The sequence below is a fragment of the Macrotis lagotis genome, chromosome 4 (assembly GCF_037893015.1).
Source record: "Macrotis lagotis isolate mMagLag1 chromosome 4, bilby.v1.9.chrom.fasta, whole genome shotgun sequence".
Taxonomy (NCBI): Eukaryota; Metazoa; Chordata; class Mammalia; order Peramelemorphia; family Peramelidae; genus Macrotis; species Macrotis lagotis.
The window spans coordinates 77283804-77305750 of record NC_133661.1 but is presented as its reverse complement, the minus strand read 5'-3'; the positions used below and the strand labels follow the sequence as shown (position 1 = coordinate 77305750).

General features: G+C 41.5%; 1 protein-coding gene across 3 annotated transcripts in view; it reads right to left on the bottom strand.

Annotated features, from left to right (window-relative positions):
- Window positions 1-284: 284 nt before the first annotated feature.
- LOC141521072 (cartilage acidic protein 1) overlaps window positions 285-21947 on the bottom strand; it is a 208032-nt gene continuing 186369 nt past the window's right edge. The window contains exons 12-15 of one of the 3 annotated variants that reach the window (XM_074233192.1): window positions 21657-21802; window positions 20936-20978; window positions 19537-19680; window positions 285-770 (exon numbers count right to left, since the gene is read on the bottom strand). In XM_074233192.1, coding sequence (XP_074089293.1) covers window positions 670-770; window positions 19537-19680; window positions 20936-20978; window positions 21657-21802 — 434 coding nt within the window. In that variant the 3' untranslated portion in view covers window positions 285-669. Of the gene's footprint in view, window positions 771-3778; window positions 4082-18514; window positions 18955-19536; window positions 19681-20935; window positions 20979-21656; window positions 21803-21947 lie in introns of those variants that run through there. The other 2 variants (XM_074233193.1, XM_074233191.1) reach the window with 2 other exon arrangements.

Genomic DNA, 21947 nt, shown 5'->3' with positions numbered 1-21947 from the left:
AACATAATAAATAATGAATTAATAAATACTTGTTGATTGATTGACTATCCTTGACAGGTGGGCATTCAGTTTCCACATGCAGACTTCCTGGGTCAGAGAGTGATTTTTTCCCTTGTTTTGACTGTCTCTCATCCTTTCTTCAAATTAGTTATTCATGTTTTTCTTTGACTGTCAACATTCAAAGACAGAGATACAATTATTTATGTCAGGGAAAGACTCTTGGGGAAAGTGACAGACAAAGCTTCTGGCATTTTCCAGCCACGACAGATCCCTTCACTTTCCCATATGGTGCCTAGCAGCCTTTAGACCAAGAGCCTTTAGACCACAACAGATCCCCTCACAGCTCCATATGGGGTCTAACAACCTTTAGACCATGAGGAATTTTAAACTGGAGAGATAAAGGGACAGCAATTTTCCCCCAACCTCATGACTTGTGGGACCTACAGTTTCTGGTAGTCTTTTTTGACAAGCCAGTTAAATTCATAGTCAAAAATACTTTGAACAGCACCAAAGTCCTGATGTCTGGGTAACCCATCTCACGGTCTTAGAATGATGAGCATGGGTGTGTCTATGATTTGTTTGTGTTCTAAGAGGAGCCTGAAATTGGAGTCTATTGCAGAACAAAAGAGAAAGACTAGGATACCAAGGTTTGCAGATGAATATTTATACTTAGGGTCCATAGAAATGATGTAGAGCCACGTGTTTGCTCATTCCAGTGAAGAAATCAGAGTCTTCTTCTAATATACATAGGGAATTGTCCATGATAGATTCTGAAAAAAATATTTGTTGAGCTAGAATGAATTATTGTATTGATGAATCTATGAGTCTGTTACATTTTTTTTTAATTAACCTGCACCAATTGCAGAGCTTTTCACATAGTAGGTGGTAAGGGTAGTGGTATGGTGTTAAGAAAATCAGAAGACAGATATTTGAATCCCAGCTGTACCACTCACTATCCATGTGGTCTTGAGCAAGTTACTGACCTTGTTTGGACCTTGGTTTCTCTATCTGTAAAATAAAGAATTTGGTCTAAATGGTCTCTAAATCTATGCTCCTATATGATCCTTTCTGTGTCTCAGTTTGTTCAACTGTTAAAATGAGGCAGTTGAGTGAGATGATGTTTAAAGTCCTTTATGGCTCCAAATATATGATTCTTATAAATTTTTTTTGGTTGAATGAATGACTGAATGAGGCTGCTATGCCCATCTAATTGTTACAGGAAACACAACCTGTCTCAGCCAACATAGAAACATAGATAAGAGCATGTGTCTGAGCTGGGGCCTCCTGTTGCTTTTTCTATCATCAGCTAAGAGATAATGATAATTGCTTCAAGGTTCACAAAGTGTTTTATGTACATTATCCATTTTATCCTGACAACAACCTAGGAAGTAAGCTCAATAGGGTCAGAATTCTAGAACTGAAAGGGATCATTCAATCCAACCCCCTCATTTTACAGTAGTGGAAACTGAGTCCTAGACCAGATAAATCTCTTACCCATGGTTACTACACTAGGATGTGTTAGAGACAGGATCCAAATCTAAAACTTTTCTGATTGAGTTCAGGGCTCTTTACATTATAGAACACTGCCTGGGATGATCCACAAGGCAGTCCCAGATTGTATGAGAAGGGGATCGACTTCTCTAAAACACTATCTTCTGAGTTCCCTTTAATTTGGCCAAGTCTTCATAGCCATCAAGCAGATCCTAGGGAAGGGTTTTCCATGCACATACGTCTTCCAGGTAGGACAGTCTAAGCATTGGTGGGACTCCTGGAAATCAGCTCCTTAGAGTTCCAAAATTCCAGGTTGTGCATCTTGTCCAGAGGGAGGATGCAAGCTAGGGGATTTCCAGAGTGTGAGGTGCCACTAAGTGGTAAAATAAGGCATTGCAACTAGAGATGTGTTGAAAGAAGGCATAGCTACTACCTTACCCATCACTTCAGGAGGGTAGGAAAAAAAAAAATATATATATATATATATATATATATATATATATATATACACATATATGCAGATAAAACAGGCAAGTTGCCCCAAAACACACAGCTACATACAGCTTGGAGTACTCTAATTCTACTGGAGTATCCAATATTTGGAGTACGAGGACATTAGTTTGAAATTCATTCCTACCCACTTAACATCTGTTTAACATTTGGAACATCATTAAACCTCTCTGGCCCTTAGTATCTTCATCTATAAAATGAGAAGATTGAACTCAAAGGTCCCTCCCAGCTCTAAAACAATGATCCTGTGAGACTTCATCTTCATTTTTCTGAGACCTAAGCACCTTGCCAATTCTGTGCATCTCCAGTCCTATGATCTCCTTAGAGCAGGGGTTCTTAGTCTAGGGTCTATGAACTTGTATTAAAAATATTTTGATGACTGCATTTCAATATAATTGATTTCCTTTATAATCTGATGTATTTTCCTTTAGGAATCTTAAATGGTTATTTTGAGAAGGGATTCACAGACTACCAGCCTGCCAAAGGCATCCATAAGGGTTATGAACGCCTGTCTTAGGGTATTTAATTTCTATGTACATAGTGTCTATATAATCAGTGTGTCTTTTAAATTTTGGATACAACTAATATTTATCCCTGAAGAATAGGAAGCAATCAAGGCAGCAGAGAATCTTAGAATGAAAGACCATAAATCAAAATTTTTACAATTCTTCTTATCCATCCTCTTTGGCCACTACCAGTTATTGAGCCAGAAACCCATTGATAAGGTAGTCCACTTAAATTGTGAACAGTTCTAAGTTCTTTGCTTTACATTCATTGTCAAAATTCTTCCTTAAACTGTTGAAATATGCCTCCCTGTAACTTGCTCTCTTGGTCCTAGGTTGTCTTTCTGGTGTCACACAGGCTGTCTACTCTCCCAGAGGACAGATAGCCCTTCAATAAGCCCAGGGCTAGTTTGCCTTCCTTGTCTTCCCTCATCCAGGTGAATCATCTATAACTACTTTAACCTTTCCCAATGTGGAATTGTTTCCAAATCCTTTATGATCCTGCTAATTTCTGGGGAGGCTTGCACATAGTGAGCATTTAATAAATGTATGATAAATTTTGATTGTTTATACTTCACAAGGTACTTTGGGGATTTGGGAGCTAGATTTCCCCCCCTCCCCCATTTATTTTGTTTTAAAAACTGGGAAAATTTACTCTTTTGATTAAGTCCATTGTGATTCAAATGGAGCTGCTTGACTATGTCTTTAAATCCAAATCACTCTAGCTTTCACTGATTGGCCAGTAAGAGGTCCTAGCCCAATCCTCACTTGCTCCTTATTTGAATTTTGATGACTCAGAGTGAGTGTAAATAGCAATTATTTCTGTTCTGGGCAGGAACTCTGTTCACTTCCCAGACTGATTCTTCTAGGAAGGCAAACCAGGCCATTTCCCCCCTCAATTCTTAATTAACATTCAATTATTGAATGGGCTTTGCCTCAGACAAATACCCTCAGAAAGATCTTAGCTTAAAAAGGTCAAGGCCCCCCATTACATCCTGGGCCAGTTGTCTTGACCTGTATCTTGCCACTGGACTCTGATGTCTCTGGAGAAGACAGTGAGGCTGATACCTTTGCACAGCTCTATCTCACTTAAATCCAAGTCATTTTCAGGTCAAGATATCACACTCCAAGACATTACCATCTCTTTGAAAACCAGGATGAACTAAAACACCTCTCCTCCCAACCTCCTTGTTTCTGTTTGATTCAATGTAATTTCATTCAAATTCAATAAGATATCGACTGTTTGTTGGTCATAGAATTTCTCTGTGTTAAATCTTCTGCAGCAGTTTTGGTTGTTTTCAAAGTAGTCTTTTAAAAAATATTTATCAAGTGTGCTGTATATGAAATAACCAAACCTCCCATGAAATGATGTGACTCTTACATTTACCTCTTCATGGAAAGGGACTATACCCAAGGGCTCTGGTGGTGATGGTGCCACCCAGACCATCAGATAGTGCCTACAACCATCATCCAGGGAAGCAACACTTTTGGAGAAAGGGTCAGTCATCCCTACCAACTGATAACCAATCACCAGGTATGGGGCAGATAAGCCAGCTTAGTTGAAATAGCAGGACATCCTGAGGAAGAGAAAGAAAATGATATGAGATGGTCTTGTTAAGCCACCATTACTGATGATGGAAAAATAGGCTTGGGGAAGGGGGCTTTAAGGATTGATGTAAGTTCATTTTGGTGAAGAAATCACCAGACTCTCTGATTCAGGAAGATAAGAGCAGGCTTAGATTTTAATTCACAGATAACTGAAAAAGGTTTACAAGTTACTACAAAAGTTCACAAGTGACAGCAAAGACAGTTAAGAAAGGAAAAAAAAAGAAGGGGAAGGGTAGCAGTCATGAAATGGTGACTGGGCTTAGATCAACTCATGGAGCTGGGATCACATGGATCCAGCAAGGACAAGGGGATTGGCCAAACTTTTAAAGGGAACCTAGCTTACCTCCTGTGCAGAAGTGAGTTAGGGGGAGTGGGTCAAGGAATGACCCACCTTGACATGACTGGAGTCAGGCATTTAACTTAGAAGGCTAAGGAGCCAGACAGATGGAGGAGGGTTTAGGGGAAGGGGCTGAGGTTGCTTTTTAATATCTTAGTGAATTTACATCTATGAAGAGGGTTAAACTGAGGAATGGAGAGAGAGTCAGAGGTCCACAGAAAATATCAGAGAAACACAGTTCCTTAATATTACAGGAAAAGTGAATATTTCTGCAATATTTCTCCTTCCAACACTACCACCTTGACCATGACCCCTCTTTAAACCCTGAAAGAGAAGTCTAGAACTCTGAATCCAAGAGCTTTGGGAATAGCATTGCTTTTGGCTCAGTCCCCACATAGTCATCATCTCAGGAAGCAACTTCCTGTGGAGACGTGGTCTGATCATGGCAGTCACAGCATCAGAAAACTCAGAAAACAAATTTCTTGCCACCAAACCAGCATCAGAACCTGATTTCATATTATTTGTGGAAATGATATTAAAGAAGAAATATTTCTATCTGCTTTGCTACTTCACCATGAAGACCATAGGATCTTTCCAAGTGCCATGCTGCAGAAACCTTTCATATTTATTGTTTTCCTTTGAGAGCAAAGGTTTTCTCTGCTTTTCCATTTGTAGCCTCAGAGCTTAGCACAGGACTTTGAATATAGTAAGAGCATAATCAATGTTTTTTTTTTCTTCCTCCTTCAATGCTGCCTTCCATCCCCTTTGTCCTTTCCTCCTTCTTTCTACCTGTGACTTTCTTCTCTCTTCTGCTTTTATTTACATGGAGAATGTTGTTCAGTATGTATTTATTCCCTCCAGTAGCATGTCTGTTCATTGTACTGGAAAATGATCTTATATCCAGAGTACCAACAGCTGTTAAAATTTCTTAGACAATGTAAAACTGGGTGACCCTTAGTGCCTTCTTTGCTCTTCCACCCTGCCATTAGCACTACAGAAGGAGAAGGACAGGTCAGAGGGCCATTTTACATCTTTATCTCATGGGCTGCTATGTCAAGGACCACTGGCCAAATGGCCAAGCTACTGCAGAGCAAATTCTTTATTCTTGGCTAGTCTAGTCCTTAGAAAGCAGATTCAGCCTGTTTCCAGTGCCATAACCGACACCTTTCCAAGGGAAGAAAATGAGCCAGAATTGTTGTTACTCTGGCATAGTCTGTAGGAATCTCAGGTCACTTCCATGTCATGATGCACTGGAGGAGAAAGCCCAATTGTGAGGACATTGAGGGACTGATTCATCAGCTTAAACTTAAGGAAAGGAAGTCAACAAATGCATGAAAAAAAGTCTTAGAATTTATTAACAGGATATATTTGTCATTTTAGTCATAGAACAAACTCCTAGGGGAACAAAATCCCTGTACCAGTGCAGGACCAAGCTGTCTTTACAATTTATAATCTTAGAGAGTTGCTTAGAGCAGAGGTGGTAAATTTGTGGCAATACTACCCAATGCAGACCACAAGAGATTAAAATGTAATTGGGAAATGTTTAACAAAATAAATAAATCTAGATAATTCATGGGCAAGTAGAACAGAAGGCATCATTAAAAATTTTTAAACAAAATTAAAATATATCAAGGAATTTTCCTAGTTATTAAAAAATTAATGAGGGGTTTGATAGAGATGATGTTTAAGGACCTTTCTCAATTCTAGAAGCTTCTCTATTGGAAGACGCTGACAATCCCTTCCACACCCACTCCCACCAGGCAGAATAGGACTGTCTGCTCTCCCAAGCCCACTGACAGTTTCAGTTTAGATAATGATCAGAGAGAAACAGCTAGCTGGCCTCAGGCTCTTTCTGAGGCTCCATCACAGAATCAACTTTCTCATGGTTTTGAGTAAGCTTTCCTCTAGTTGGGAACTGGGGTGGGGAGAACTTCAACTCAAGAATAGTGATATGTCTTTTTTAGGGCCCTGAGGTGAGCCTAACCAGAGCAAAAAGGAGAGTTTCTTAAATCTCTATGGGTTTAAGATGAGTCCTTTGTGCTTTATGTTGCTGAAGTAAAATATGTCTTATGTTTGATGTTTTGCTAGCCTGAGTGATTTGATTGCATGGGAATTGAGGACTCTTTTCTTGTTGTTGTGGAGACCTAAAATGGGCCAAATGCTGATGTTCCCAGGGGAAATCTTAGGTTGAGGCTTGAGCTAAAGAGAGATTGAATGTGATTTGTGAGAACTTAAATATTCTGGACCACATATTACATAAATTTTACCCATGTTTAAAAGATCAATGCTATCTTTTTTTGGGATCCCCTTCTACTATCCAGTCCACTATGTCTCCCTCCTATGAATTTATTATCTGCATCTCTTGTTTGGTATCTAATATATTACCTTATGTAAATTTTTTTGGTGGCTATAATCTGTCTTCTAAGTAGATTATAAGATTTTTTTTTCCAAGCAAGGTTGCATATTTGATTTCTCAGTATCTTGCAAATTACCAGTACTTGTGTTAAGAATGCCAGGGTGGCTTATCCATCCACCCATCTTGGAGATCACATCACTCGGTTCATTTTTAAATGATCTGTAACTGCCAAATGTAGTATAATATGGTTGCTTATTCTAGAATGATCAATGATAGCAAATGTTTTATAATATGGCCAGCCAATAGGAATCTTAGGTTCTATCTCTGACTGTATATGACCTTAGAGGTTGTTTACTCGAAGGTACATAAGGGAGAAAACATTCTGACTGGGTGGGTGACTCCAGAGCAAAGGCCTATAACTGCCCATTAAACCTGCTGGCAGTCTGTGTTCCATATGAGAGACATAGTTGACCGATGAACTCCTAGAAAAGGCATGGGGTCAGGGAAAGTATTTGAACAAAAGAAGATCATCATTTAAGTCTGATGGTTCCTAGAACTTGCAGCTGCTACTTTCTTCTTACCACTTGCCAATTGAATGCTGATAAATCTGGTAAATGTGCTATTGGAAAATTTGCCATGTGGCAGTACACAAAACAGTACCCAATAAAAGTTCATTGTGAATGACTATAATGTCATAATAGGCTCAGGGAACTTTAATATTTTGATGGGTTCATAAACTCATGGATGTGGCACTCCATCTACAGTCCACTGTTTGAGGTGCCCTTTGCTTCCTTTCCTATTACATCATCAGGGCAGAAATGGGGAGGGATCACACAGAATAGAGGACCATTTTGGATTCTGTCTAGATTGCCTAGTGGCCAGCTTTCTGGTGATGAATCTCTATCTGTACTTAGTTAGATTGTCCCTGGAACAGTAGGCAGTCTGTTTCTGGGACCACAGACAAAGCTTTGCTAGCTTGATAGAGTTTGCCAGATTTGGAGCTCTTCTGGCATAGCCCTGGAGGACCTAGGATTGCCTCCATCCCTGAGGTGTCTGAAGGTAAGACTAATATGGAGGATAGCTAGAGAAAATATAGGAACAGAAACAGTAAAATAGCAAATTGAATAAATCTAGTGTTGGTTATATGGAACAGGTAACAGAGAACATTTACCCCACTGGAAATTCCTCTCTCCTAACCTTGACCTCAGAAAAGTCTAAGTCAGCTCTTAAGTGTCATTTTGCACTCAAGTTATTTATGTTTGCAATGTGCTCTCCAATTAGATTGGAAGGCCCAGGAGGGCAGGGACAATAATTTATCTAACCTCTGTATATATTCTAAGTTCTCCTGCATGCAATAGATGCCTAATAATACTCTGTTGGATTGAATTTGATTAGATATAGTCAGATTGGGAAAAATTGACATTACTTGAAACTGCCGAGGAAGGTTTTCATAGTAGGTTTGGAGTTGAACTGGACCTTGAAGGATAAATAGAGACTTTGGATTGGTGAAGAGGGGATCAAGCAGGCAAAACATTCTGAACAAAGGCACAAAGGTAGGAATGATCATGGTGTGTTAAGGGGACAATAAAGAGAGATGGTGCAGTTTAATGGAAAGACCACCAGCTTTGAAAAGTCTTGAGAGGGCTTGAGCTTGTCACTACCCATCTCTCTGAGCTGCACTTTGTTTGCAAAATAAGAAGGTTATAAATACTAAGTGATCTCTAAGATATCTTGCTGATCTATTTCCTATGAGACCATATTAGCAGAGAGTCTATGCTAGGGGGAAAGAATTTACTAATATCTATTGAACTGAAATTGGAAATGGAGAGGTGAAGGGTAAGCAAAGTCCATAGGGAGTTTGGATAGAATGAGACCTCAATTCATAGTTTGAACAAAGCATCTTCCTTTGAGACTGGAGAACAGAATGAGAGAAGGGATGTGGAGACAGAAAAATAGTGAGACAAAGAGGAGAGTAAATGAATCTCTTTGGAGTATCTACTGAGAATGAAGATGAGGGAGGGAGGAGGAACTGAGGTTTAATGAGAGCAGAGAAGGTCTGGAATAGCAGCTGTGGGTAGTGTTTGAGGGAGTCAATGAGAGATAAATAATATGATTGCCAGGCAATAGCAAGGGCCAGATTGAAGTTGGACAGCATCAATTTGTCATGGGCCAGGTTTATTCACAACAGCATGCTCTTTTTTTCCAAAAGAGTTTTGCAGTCCAGAAACAGGAGTGGAGAGAAGTAGACAATGGGGATCATCATGGAAAGGGCAACAGCCAAGGAAGCACTGACATAACTGATCCTGGTCTAGGGCAGGCTTAGAGCCTCCAGCAGTGTCGACAGCTGTGAAGGTTGGGCTTGAGTGACTCAGAAAGGAATGGAGGGAATCAGGTAGAGTGAAGGAGGTGAGTGGGATTAAAAATATTTGTTTTTATTATAAACTTAAACATTAACAGACATGAATATTTCAAAATGCAAAGAAATATAGAAAAAGGATTTTATGTAAAGCTGTGAAATTCTATGATGCCATTTTTAAAAGTGCATATTAAATTTATTCAGTTATTTTCTTTTTTTTCTTTTGGTATACACTTAATTATTTTCATTGACATTTTCTTCTTTTTTTTGCATCACTATCACTACTGGTATTAACAGAATAAAATTCCTTCTTTGTAACAATTTGGTGAATGGGTTTGAATGAATGAGGAAGAAGAGGGGGAAATGACAAAATCTGAGGCTACAGACACAGAACAGTGCCAAAATGATGAAGAGCTGAGCTTGAATATATACTTCACTAGAATGAGTCTCTTTGAAATACTTACAACTTTCAATATAGTAATGATGAAAATATGTGAATAAGCAAAGAATCATTTTAGCAGTGTGGGGAATCCTTTCACCAAAGCAGATCACAACGCATCTGTGATTTAGGTCAATTCCAAGGCACAGAGAAGTTAAGCCACCTGCTGAGGGTCATACAGCTAGTGACAGAGGTAGAATTGAAACCCAGATCATCACTCAGTTTGCTCTACAATGCCTCTATAATGATCAAGCAGTTAACAGTTACCAAGCAATTTCTAAGTACCTACACTGTGCTATGTGCTCAGGATACAAATATATAAAATTGAGATAATTCCTGCCTTGGAGAATTTCATGTCCTCTTGGGGGGAGACAACATATATTTATAAAAATATAAATTCTATGTAATATGTGTATAAGATATACAAATAAGTTAAAATAATAAACGAATAATAATACATTAAAGGTAACTTTTTTTTAATGGGGAGGGCATTAGTAGTTGGGGAAAAAAAGAAAGTCGTGGTATAGAAGGTGGTCATGCTTGAACTGATTCTGGAGCAGACCCTGTCAGCATTCTGGTAAGGTTAAGTGATTTGCCCAAGGTCATATGAGTAGTCGTAAAATTTGAACTCACATCCTTTGATTACAGAAGAGGGGTCTTTCCACTCTACCATGGTTCAAGTTGTTGCTTTCACCCTATTATCATTTGCTGGGAGGAAATTAAGTACGAGGTGGATCATCAAAGGGAATTTATTTTTGGAAGTGTGTGAAGGAGCTCATTTGGGCCCCCATAGTAGAGATTCAAAGACAGCTTTGGGGAGGCACCATGGTGCTCATAGAGCCAGGCAAAAAGAATCTAGCTTTGACTGAACTGGCTCCCAGGCAGAGCCAGAAAGAAGCTGTACCATCACACAGATAGATTATCCTTTCTGGTGCTTGACGTTGTTACTTATGCTAGAGTAATAGATGCTATTGATTCTTGGGATGGAGAAGCCATCGGCTACTAACAGAGAGCAAAGCTGAGGGACGAATGAAGAGCAAGGGAAGGGTAGGGTGGGAGAACAGACTTGTGAGAAGAGGCCTATGTGCATTCCTCTGAAGCATCCTACACCCTGGGGTGATGTGCTGTTTAGAGTGTAGTCAGGGAAAGGAAAGCAGAGGCCCCAATTGACTAAATTCAGCTACTGGAAAGTTAGATCAGGGAATCCCATTCCTCTTCTGTCATGGGCAATAGCTTCAAACGAATGGGACCATGGGAACATTCTCCCAGTTCTCATCTTCTGCTCTAGGCATAGTCCCTGAGAGCACATCCTTTGGGAGGGAGCCCTGGAGACAGCTAGTCTACCAGTAGTAAAAGCCTGGCATCTGGAGGGGCAGGCCTTGTGTTAAATTCTGGCTCTGCTCCCTACAGTGTAAAAGACTGGGCAAGCCGCTTTGACTTCCCTTTCTTCAACTGTAACATGATGGGGTTGGACTGGATGGTCTCTAAGGGACCTTCTTGCTCTGGATCCATGATCCTCCTTGGAGGAGTGGAAAGAAGAAAGACAAGGATGTAGGGTCTGAAATGTCTAATTAAAATGGAAGTCCAGTACCCATAGGCAACATTTTTCTTGGTACTTTGAGCTCCAGTCCCTAGCAGAATGCCCAACACATAGTAGGCTTCTCTCTGCTTATATATAGTTTTAGTTCACACCCTCTTCTCTTCTTGCCTAGATTATTGCAACAACCTCCATCCTACATACTGTAGAGGACTGTAGAGGAAAGAAAGCAATAGGAAAGGGAAAGGAAAAAGGAAAGGGTAAAGAAGACAGGGAAAGAAAAAAGGAAAAGGAAAAGGAAAGGGAAATTTATTGCTTTCCCCCTCTTTGATACCATCAGTTTGGTTCTCTGTGTGTCCTCTGTCTCTCTGACTCTGTGTCTCTGAATATCTTTCTCCATTACTCTGTCTCCTTCTCTGTCTGTCTGCCTGTCTCTTCTTCTCTGTCTCTGTCTCACTTCTTCAAGGCACTCCATTTTTCCCCACCCCATTTTGTACTAGCCAACTCCCATGCTTAGAATACTCTTCCTACTAACATCCAATTCTTAGCTTTCCTTTCTTCCTTGAGAATGTAGCTCAGACATCATATTTTGCATGAAGCCTTTCTAGGTCCCTTTACCTGCTAGGACCTCCCCTCCGTAATGCCTTTTAACTACTTTTTAATATAGGTATTTATTAACTTTATAATTATGTTGAATATATTTGTATTTGTACTTGTGACTTTCTCCATTATAACATAAACTCCTTTTAAATATGGATCTTTTTCTTCTTTGTATTTGTATCTCTAATATCTAGCATAATGCCTAGCACATAGTAGGGGCCTAATAAATACTTGCTGGTTGATTGTTGATTATTTGAAAAATAAAATTTCCAAGAGAAAGAAATAAGGAGGCTGGTAAATGGGGCAAAGTGAGTGTGGCCCAAATTTTGTTTTAAAAAATATTTTGATAACTGTGTTTCAATATAATTTTAATACTGTATCATTCATTTTATTAATTTAAGAGTGTTATTCTGAGGTGTCCCTAGACTTCTAAAGGGGACCATCACACCAAAAAAAGTTAAGAACCCTCAGACTATGCGGGCAGCTAGGTGGTGCAGGGGATAGAGCACAGGCCCTGGAGTCAGGAGGACTTTAGTTCAAATTTGACCTCAGACACTTAATAATTACAATAATGTGTGACATTGGGCAAGTCACTCAACACCACTGCCTTGCAAAAACTAGAAAAATCCCCTCAGACTAACAATAATATTAACATGTATACACATTATATATAAGTTATATATTACATATATAATGGTAACACCAACAGCATTTATAAATCTCTTGGGTTTTCAAAGCACTTTATAGATATCATCTCATTCTATCCTCATAACAATCTTGGGAGTCAAAGGTTAGTTTCTTCTTCATTTTAATAGATGGAAAAACTATGTAAGTTAAATGACCTACCCAGGATAGCAAACTTTTAAATGTCTGAGATCCTTCTTGAACTCAGGTCTTCCTAATTCCAGATCCATAACTTTATCCACTGATAGAGGAGAATGATACAGATGTCTGGAGAAATGCAAGCATCTAAAGGGATCATGTTCTATGTGAAGAGGAGAATCAGAATTGGTCCCGTTGCCCTGACTCTAGCTCCTTTCTAGCCCTGTGGCCCTCTGATCTTTGGCTGAGGGGGCTATGCCTGGGAAACTAGGGGGTGAAGTGCCACCGTCATTCATAGGGACAGGCGACTGGATGGATAGATGCAGGGAATGCTGGTTGCTGTGAAATGATTGATGGATGTAGGGAGGCAGAGGCAAGAGATAGATGTCTAGATGGCTAGAGAGATGGATGCAATTAGTCTCACAGAGAGGCAGGCAAATGGATAGATATAGATAGGGATTGCAATTCTCAGTGGATGAATAGTGTTCCGAGCTGTTGGAAAGAAGGCATATTTTATAAAATAAGCCATACTTTCTGTACCTTGGGAATGGAAAGGGCAGCTTCTAAGGTACCCCTCTGCTTCTGATCCCAATTGCTCTGATACCCAAATTTTCGTCACTTATGCCAAAGGAAACCCCAGCTCTGCCAGGGTGGAGGAAGGAAGAGCCGTTACTTAGCGACGTTGTGGTTAAATCTTTGACTGAAGAAGATGGTCTCTCATTTGTGTCACCTCTGGGGCAATGCACTAGGGAGAGCTGGGAGGTAAGAGTGGAGAGATTCAGCTTCGGGGTCTCAACCTGGGAAAGGGAGGGAGGCAGCAGCCGTGGTTCTGAGAAGGGTCTGCAAAGAGCACATGGTTCCTGGAAACCATTTTCCAGCCCAGATTCTCAAGCAACAGAGCTAGGGTTCCTGAAGCAGCTCCTGGCCTCATTATTTCCCTCCCACCTGGACACAGCATTTGCTGCAATAAAGACTTTCCTTCCATTACTCCTTCCTTCCATTGCTCTGTAAACCTCACCCACATTCCTCTTTTCTGTAGGATATTTTTGCCCTTCTTCTTTCCTCTGGAAATCCATTTATGCTTTACTTTGTCAATATTTCACATTTGCTTGTCTGTTTTCTTGTTTTTCTCTACTCCCCGCCCCCCACCTTGGCCAACTCCTCCTCAGAATATAAGCTTCTTGAGGGCAGGGACCATTTCTTTTTTCTGTTGTTGTATCACCAAGGCCCAGCATAGTGTCTGACACATTGCAAAACCTTAAAAAGGAAGGAATGAATCTATAAAGTGGCCCACCTCCCTTTCTCCATCTGTAAAGTGGGCAAGTGCTGTTGGAAGAATGGTTGATATTATTTCTGAAATGCTTTGAGATCACTGGAGAGTTAATGGAGTTTGGCTTCTTGTCATTCTCATGATTAGAGGATCAGGTCTCAGCCCAGCTCGGCCCAGCCCAGCTGCTCTAGCAGATGCCTGCCCCTTTGAGAGCTTCATTCTTGCAGACATTGCCTTCCGGCCCTCCTCCTCATTACTTAATGAAGATTCTTTCTGGAAATGGCATTTCTGGAGAATTTAAGAACTAATCTATGCACTGCCAGTTCACCTCATTCCCTGAGGGATGGTGCACCAAGTGACAAGTCAGCCAGACTTGGGGAAGGAATGTTAAGTCCATCACCAAGTGCCTCAGGAATCAGAACAAAGCAGATGCTAAATCTGGACCATAGGCTGTCCAGTCCATTAGTTGAAGGGGGACTAGAGGGGTGGAGGAGAAAAATGACTAAATTTACTGCTCATCTTGCCCTGTTTCCAAGGAAAGCCAGAATTAAGTATTAGGATTCCTATCACAGGAATGTGGTAGGAGGAGGGGGTCCCATGCATAGTTCTGTCTAAGGAGTCTGTTGGATAAATTTGATCTCCTCTTGAAGACAGATATAACTAATGTCCTCATCCTTTTCTCCTGAACAAGATTCTAGTTTCTTGCCTCCCTGTGCTATTGGGATAATAGATCTCTGAGACCCAGCTCAAATGCTTCTTCCCCTGATTGCTGATGATTCCATTGGCCTTCTTTGAGGCATGCGTCACATCCAAATTTGAATTATGTTTATTTAAACAATTGCCTCATCTCTCCTCATCCCTCTCTCTAGATTCTCTTAATACTTGGAATGGGTGGGGATCGGGATAGGGAACGGACCTGTGAATACGTTGAAATAAGAACGACTCTTGGATGAAGAAACTTCCTCTTCCGTGGCAAGTCTGCATCTTTTTTACAACTTCCAAGTTTTAGAGTTAGTTGGAGCACTAGAGGAACTTGCTGAGGTCAAGTATCACCACCAGAATGGGTTAGAGGGATGACATAAGCCCAGGACCCTGGCACTGGGGTCATTTCTCTATCTTCTACCCCCACAATTGCCTCCTTACATAGTAAACTAAAAAATGATCTACATGTTTAAATTTGAGAGTAATCTATGAACAAAGAGTTCATCACTATTCTAAACTCAGGGATTAGAGTACTGGTCTCTTAAACCAGAAGAAAAATTCAAATTTTGGTGGGGCAGTTAGGTGGATCAGTGGATAGAGAAGTTGGGACTGGAATGAGGAAGACCTGAGTTCAAATGTGCCCTCAGATTCACTTACTAACTGTGTGACCCTGGGCAAGTCACCCCATCCTGTTTGCCTCAATTTCCTTATCTGTAAATGAGTTGGAGAAGGAAATGACAAACCACTCCAGTATCTTTGCCAAGAAAAGCCCAAATGGGATTATACTTGGCTGAATAACTAAGGTCCGACTAACTCTCCGGAGCCTTTCTCCACTGAAATCTCTGCCTTTCAGAAGCAAGGCCTTATTGATCACCCTAATATTCAGTTAGGGAGGTATTGACCTAGATGCCCTATAAGGTTCTGCAATCCTATAACATGCATCTGGTGCAATGAGTCCACTCTTCTTTTGTTGACTTTTTGATCAGTTTCCAGCTTGGTTGCATTTCTTCTAAAGGAAGTTGGAACAACTTAGTTACCTTATAAAGCTTTCGTGGAAGAAGATTGAGGTGAAATTTTTGGATTATCTGTGGAGTTCACTGACCCCCATTTGCTCTCTCCCTCCCACTTTCCCTCCCTGTCTCTGACTATTTGCAGGATGAGCTAGTTACCAAGGAGACACTGCTACATTTGCCTGATAGGACCAAGCTGGGGCCCGAGCCCACACTGGTGGTAAGAGATAGAAGGTGACCCTAGGGAGGGTGGGATTCTGCTCATCATCCTAGCCAAGTGTCTGGGTTGAGGTTGGGCTTGCCTGAGTGTGGAATCTGCTTGGAAAGACTTAGCCTGTTTCCTGAGAAGATTAAATGTTCTGTCTTCTGGTTCAGCATGGTTCTGGAAAGATGAACAAAGCCCCTGTTTGGAGCAGAGAAGTGGATTTTCTGCTTGGCTGCATCAGACCAGCCGGGTGGGTCTGTGTGATGTGTTAGACCTTGGTGGGGCCCTGGCAAGCCTGGGGGAGCTTACTGCAGCTCCTAGCCCCAGAGTGGGACTGCTGCTACAGTAGAGGCACAGGAAGGTCATAGGTAGGAGCCCTCGATTCATCCTCCTTCAGGATTTGGCATAATTTAAGCAAAGCCAAACTTTGCCAGCGAGGGAGGCTCTCTAGAATATGAAATGCCAGTTCTCCTTGGCAGCTACAAACACAAACCTTGCATAGGATGGTTTATATATTTATTGCTGGGGTTCAGTGTTTGTCTAGCTGGCTGCTCATCTGTTTCTGCCCAAGTTGTTGAGCTTAGAAAGTAAACATCCAAGGGGAAGAGGAATGTTGAATGTTTTTGAAGAAGCAGAATTTCGTTTTCTCCCCCCACACACACACCTGACTGACCCCCACCCCCTGTTGATAGGTGCCGACTCAAGAGTGGCAGTCACCGGCCAATCTCATACATTTGATCGTGTCAAACCACCCAGTCTGAGAATAGGTGGTGTGATCTCAAATCACTGGCACAGTGTCTCTGCCACTTATGGATTGTAGTGAGGCCAGGAATAATTCTATAGATGTCAGCTAGCCCCATTCACATATGGATACAGGAAGACCTCATTATATAGAAACTTTGATGTTCAGACATTTGCCGTTAGATTCATTCCTTCTCTAAATCAGAAATCTGATGTGACTACTTGGACTGCCTGGAGACTTACTTTACTGAGATTTCTGGTCCTCTTGGCAGTCAGCGGATTTCAACAAATGAACTGCCCGTTTACTTTGGTGCTTTGTGTGAGAGCCGGTAGCCAAGAAATGTTGAATGGCATTGTAATTTAGTTTTGTGTGGAGTCTAGCTAACATGATCTTGAATCTTGGCATGATCACATTTTGAATTGTTTGAATTGTTGCATTTGTGTGTTTCCCAGTCCTCTCACCTCCAATTAATCCACTCCTTCTGAAAGAGGGAATAGCTTCCCAAAGCAACTGGAGATGAAGGTCAGTATGGAAGGGAGGCTGCAACTCATGCATTGGCTTGAAAGGCAAAAGACATAGACTTTCATCTTCATTTTTCCAAGTGTGTGACCTTGAGCAAGTCATTTTTGGGTCTCAGTTCCCTTATATATGAAAGGAGGGGTTTTGAAGAGAAATTTTGACACTAAGATCTAAGTTCCCTTCTCTAACACCCATGTCTAGGCAGAAGTACCATAATGAAAGCCTTTCTGAAGCCCATTGTATGCTGTTCAGTTAAGCTCTGTTTTTTTTTTTTTTTGCTTTAAACTTGGAATTCAAACAACTGTTGCAAATATAAAAATAGCTGTACCTATTAAGGATTCACATTTTATTATTTATCTTGAATATCATTATTATAATATCAGAAAATTGCAGCTCTCCTTTAAATAGGTGATTTTAAAAGGTTTACTGCATTTCTAAGTGTGATTTTATTATATCTTCGGGCACTATATTCTCCTCCTCCTCCTTCCTCCCAGAAGATATCTGCAATTTAACGAGAGGTAATGGCAACTTTCACTATGAAGACTTATTATTAAAGTATTCTTTGTGATAGGTCCAGCTCCAGAAGGCAGACTGGTCCTGAGCATCCCCAAATGTTGAGGAGAAAAATCTGCTATGAAGCTTTTCCTAAAAATTAGGATTGCCAGAGTTTTATTCATACTTGTTCACCTTTTCTGAGGAAAAGCTCTCTAAACTAGCTGCCCAACCAAATTCTTTGCTTTAGTAGGTGCTTAGTAAAGATTGAATTGACCATTTTTCATGGATTGAATTGCTGCCTCCCAGAAGGGGCAATGCAAGCCTGGACCCATATTGCCACTGTTGTTTGTACTCAGTGGGACCCAGTTGGCACCTTGAAATTTGTTGGCATGCCTCCTTGGTCAAACTGTTAGAATTGGAAGTAACCTTAAAGATTGTATAGTACTATCTATAATTTCACAGAGGGGGAAACTGAGGTATAGAGAAGATGGACTATAAGGTGGAGCTGAGCCAGCCTAGTACCCAAGGTTGATGAATGACCTCCATGGCAGATGTGCTACTTATATTCTTCCATTCTTAGCACCATTATCTGACCCAGGGTGTGACATATTCTCTATTGCTTTGCTTGGCTTCACTGTAAAGTATTATGGAGAAAATGGTGGAATTTGGGATGCAAGGTGTGATGTCAACACAAGGTGGGTTGCCCAGAGGAATTTCACCAGCTCAGCACTAATATCCAGCATACAGTTTATTGGCATAAGTTCTCTGAGGGAGGGGCTGGAAGACTTAGCAGATTAAAATTTTAACATTTTCATCAAGAAACCCTTCCCCCCCCCACTCCACTCTCATTGCCACTATCACCACCTCCACCAGCACCATCCCCTCAAGAAGATATTCTCCGTTCCAGGGAGACAGGGTGGGCAAAGAAGAAACAGCAAGAGGCCAAACCAGCAGGCACACGTTATAATGAAGCAAGCAACCACCTGGGAGCCATCTTTGCGAAGGGCAAAATAATAACAAACAAGAGAAAGGCTACAACACAGACTATACGGAGGAATGAGGACTGTTGTGGCTGTTTTGGGAGGGAGGGAGAATTTTCCCTTTCTGTTTTCTCAGAAAACATGCAAAGAAAGGATTCACAAACAACTCTGTTTACAAAAATATCGGTCACTTCCCTTTCCCTTTTCAAAGATGGCAACCCTGGCTGTCCATTCCATTCAATGACTCTGAGGGAATACTGCGGGATCTACGGGGGGTGGAGAGAGAAACAGGCAGAGGGAGAGAGAGAGATTCAGTTCCACAAAGGTTGTTAGTCTTTTTTTATTGACGGGAATTAAAGTGCATATAACTGAAGGCAAAGTCCGAGGCCTAGAAAAAGACAGGAGGCCCGAGAGAGAGACTCAGAGATTCTGATGGCGGCAGAGGGGTATCCACCTAGAAAGGCAACTTGAGCTGCAGAGGGAACGGGAGAGCAAAAACACAACAAAAATGAGACAGAGAAAGGGAGGGTCAGAGGAGGAGGAGGGGAGGAAGAGGAGAAATGCCAGTTTAGATAGAGGTTAACAAGAGTTAATTTATTTCCCAGGTAGGAAGAGGATCACTGGTTTAATGACAGGAGCATTAGTCTGAGGAAGATCCAAATGCAAGAAAATTGTAACTCTAGAGTTACAAGTTCAGCCTAATGCACAGCTCATAGACAGAGGTCCCTCTTGGGAATAAAACAAAAAATGTGTGCGTGTGCATGTACGTGTGTGTATGTGTGTGTCTGTATATGTGTGTGTGTCTGTGTGTGTATGTGTCTGTGTCTGTAATGAAGTGGGTCTCTGGGGGGGTACTTTGTTCGGGAATGTTATCTAGGGAACCCTTAACTTCTCTTTTCAAACTAATAGAAAAGCTAAGGCAGAGCATCTTAGATATGGGGGATCCCTATGAAATCCCTAAACCCAAGGTAATCATTGTGACTTTAATCTGTCCCATCCCACTCTCCCCTTGTTCTTGGGGGCACATTTGGGACTATTAATATCCTCCACTCACCCACACAAGCTGTGCCATCCTCATTGGGCTCATAACCCCGGCTGCATCTTTTATTTGTTCGACATCGGTAGCTTCCATACGTGTTGACGCACACTGGCTTGTCTCGGGGACACACAAATGGGAACTGGATACACTCATCAGTGTCTGAAAAGTAACAGAGGAACCACTCACTCAGCAGTCCAGATGTATGCTAGCTGAAGAAACCAGTCAATAAAAATTCTTCCCAAGTTGAGAATCTTTTCCCTGCCATTCATCCTAATGGAAAAACAATTATGGAATGTTGACTGATGGGAAGAACTGTATAAAGCTTCCTAAGCTGCCAAGTTTCTATTGTAAGGCCTTGGCAACCACTAGGCATCTGAATGTCATTCTTATTTTCTTCATTTTTACAACTGTCCCCCCAGTCAGCATCTACAGCCACAGCAAATCACCCCATCTCAGAGTGGACCTTGTCTTTGTATCCTCTTACTCAACTGCCCTATAGGCTACTTTACTAGCTTTCCATTGGTCAAATGCCCAATTCTCCCTTTTAATCCTAGACTCCTAGTACCTAGTATAGCGCCTCATGTGATAAATGCTTAAATTTTTGCTTCATTGCACCGAAGTCAGGAAACTCTTGGTTAGAAGTGTCAAACTGAAACCCACCTAATACTGGTATGAGCTTTGTCCTTTTTTGGACTCACTTTCTTCAATTAAAAATTGAGGGAGCTAGACTAAAGGACCTCTAAGGTTCTTTCCAGCTCTAAATCTGTGAGAATTACTGAGGTAAGGCCAGTCATTTCCTAATGTATGACGGGGACGAGATTATTAAACTATTGGACCTGACTTTGCTATGCTCCTAAAAGTTTTTTAAGGCACTTTACCTAGACCCATCTTCTGCATTTGATTTTTGTTGTTATTCAATCATGTCTGACTCTTTGTGACTCCATTTGGGGTTTTCTTGGCAAAGATACTGGAGTGGTTTACCACTTCCTTTTTCAGATAAAGACTGAGGCAAACAGGGTTACGTGACTTGTCCAGGGTCACATATGCTCCGGATTCTCCATTATAATATAGTATTTTAAAAATGCACATGTTGCCATCTATATCCCATCATTAAATTGTAAGCTCATTGAGAAAAAGGTCTGTTTCATATCCATTTTTGTAACCCCATGGTAGGTTTTTAATAAACATTTGCTTGGTTTAAACTCGAATGCTATGATGTGCTACATTTAGAGCATCAGTTCATTCTTTCTATCATGGCATTTCTCCCTTCCTCTAACACCACATTCCTTCCTCAAGGTCCTTTCTTCCCCTTTGCAAATATCTTGAGTTTCTTCTGGATGGGGTCTTAGTTTTATTTTCCCCAAAGCTGTTCTATGGTCATTTTCTTCCCCCCAATCCTCTGTTAGCAACTCACCCATGCATCGTCCATTGTCTTGCTGGGAGAATCCTTGTCCGCACTGCAAGGTGGGAGGAAGTGGAGACACCAGTGAGCCTTGATGTCCCCTGTCCCAGGCCCTCTCTGGTCATAGCACCAAAACATCTGCCATCCAGACCCCAGATCAAGTGGAAGCTGAGCTCAGGTCCAGAGCCTGAAGGCAGCCTCTTCCCTCCTTCCCAGGTCTTTTGCTCACTTGTACTTAGACCAAAAGGGATTCAGGAGTCCAACTGTTGATACCTCAAGCTCCTGCTCTTTTCCCTTCTCCATAGTGGAATCTATGAGCCAGAATTAGGAAACCTAATTTTTAGGTTTTCCCCTATCTCCTTTGGCCACTTCCTCCAGCCTTGGGTGCTGGGGAGAACTGAAGAACAGATACCCAAGGCTACTACATCACAACTGCCGCTTAGAGGCCAAGAGGGTCCGGGCTGCTGCTCTCATAGGCAAGGGAGGAGCTGCCAGGAGCCTGACATTTTGCTAAAAGTTTCTGTCTCAGTTCTGAAGGTCACAAGTGGTCCCTGGAAGGGGAAAGTTTATGGGTTTAGGGTATGAGATGGCTTGGAAATAAGAACTGAGCATCTACTTTAGTTATGGGTCCATTATTGGGGGCACCCTCTCTGAATACCCTTCTGTGGGGCTGTGAGTAGTACTTTCCTCTAGGGAAGGTGGGACCATAATGGGGTCTAGACCCTCTGCCCACCTCCAGTGCTGCTGGTTTGAGCGGCCCATCTTCCTCTCGGGGATAGGGGATCTCCAGCACAGAGTTAGTCTCGTTGCTAGCTACCCCTCGGCTCACAACCCTACCATCTGGCCACGTCACCTCCACGCTGCTGGCCTCATCCTGTCCTGTGGAGTGAGAAAGGACAGACATAGCAGAGGAGAGAAGAGGCACAAGATTCATTTCTAGCCTCAAGTCTTTCACTAGACAATCGTTTTGGAGAAGAGTTTAAGGGAATAACACCGGTTCTCTTTTTTTTTTTAAGACACAGAA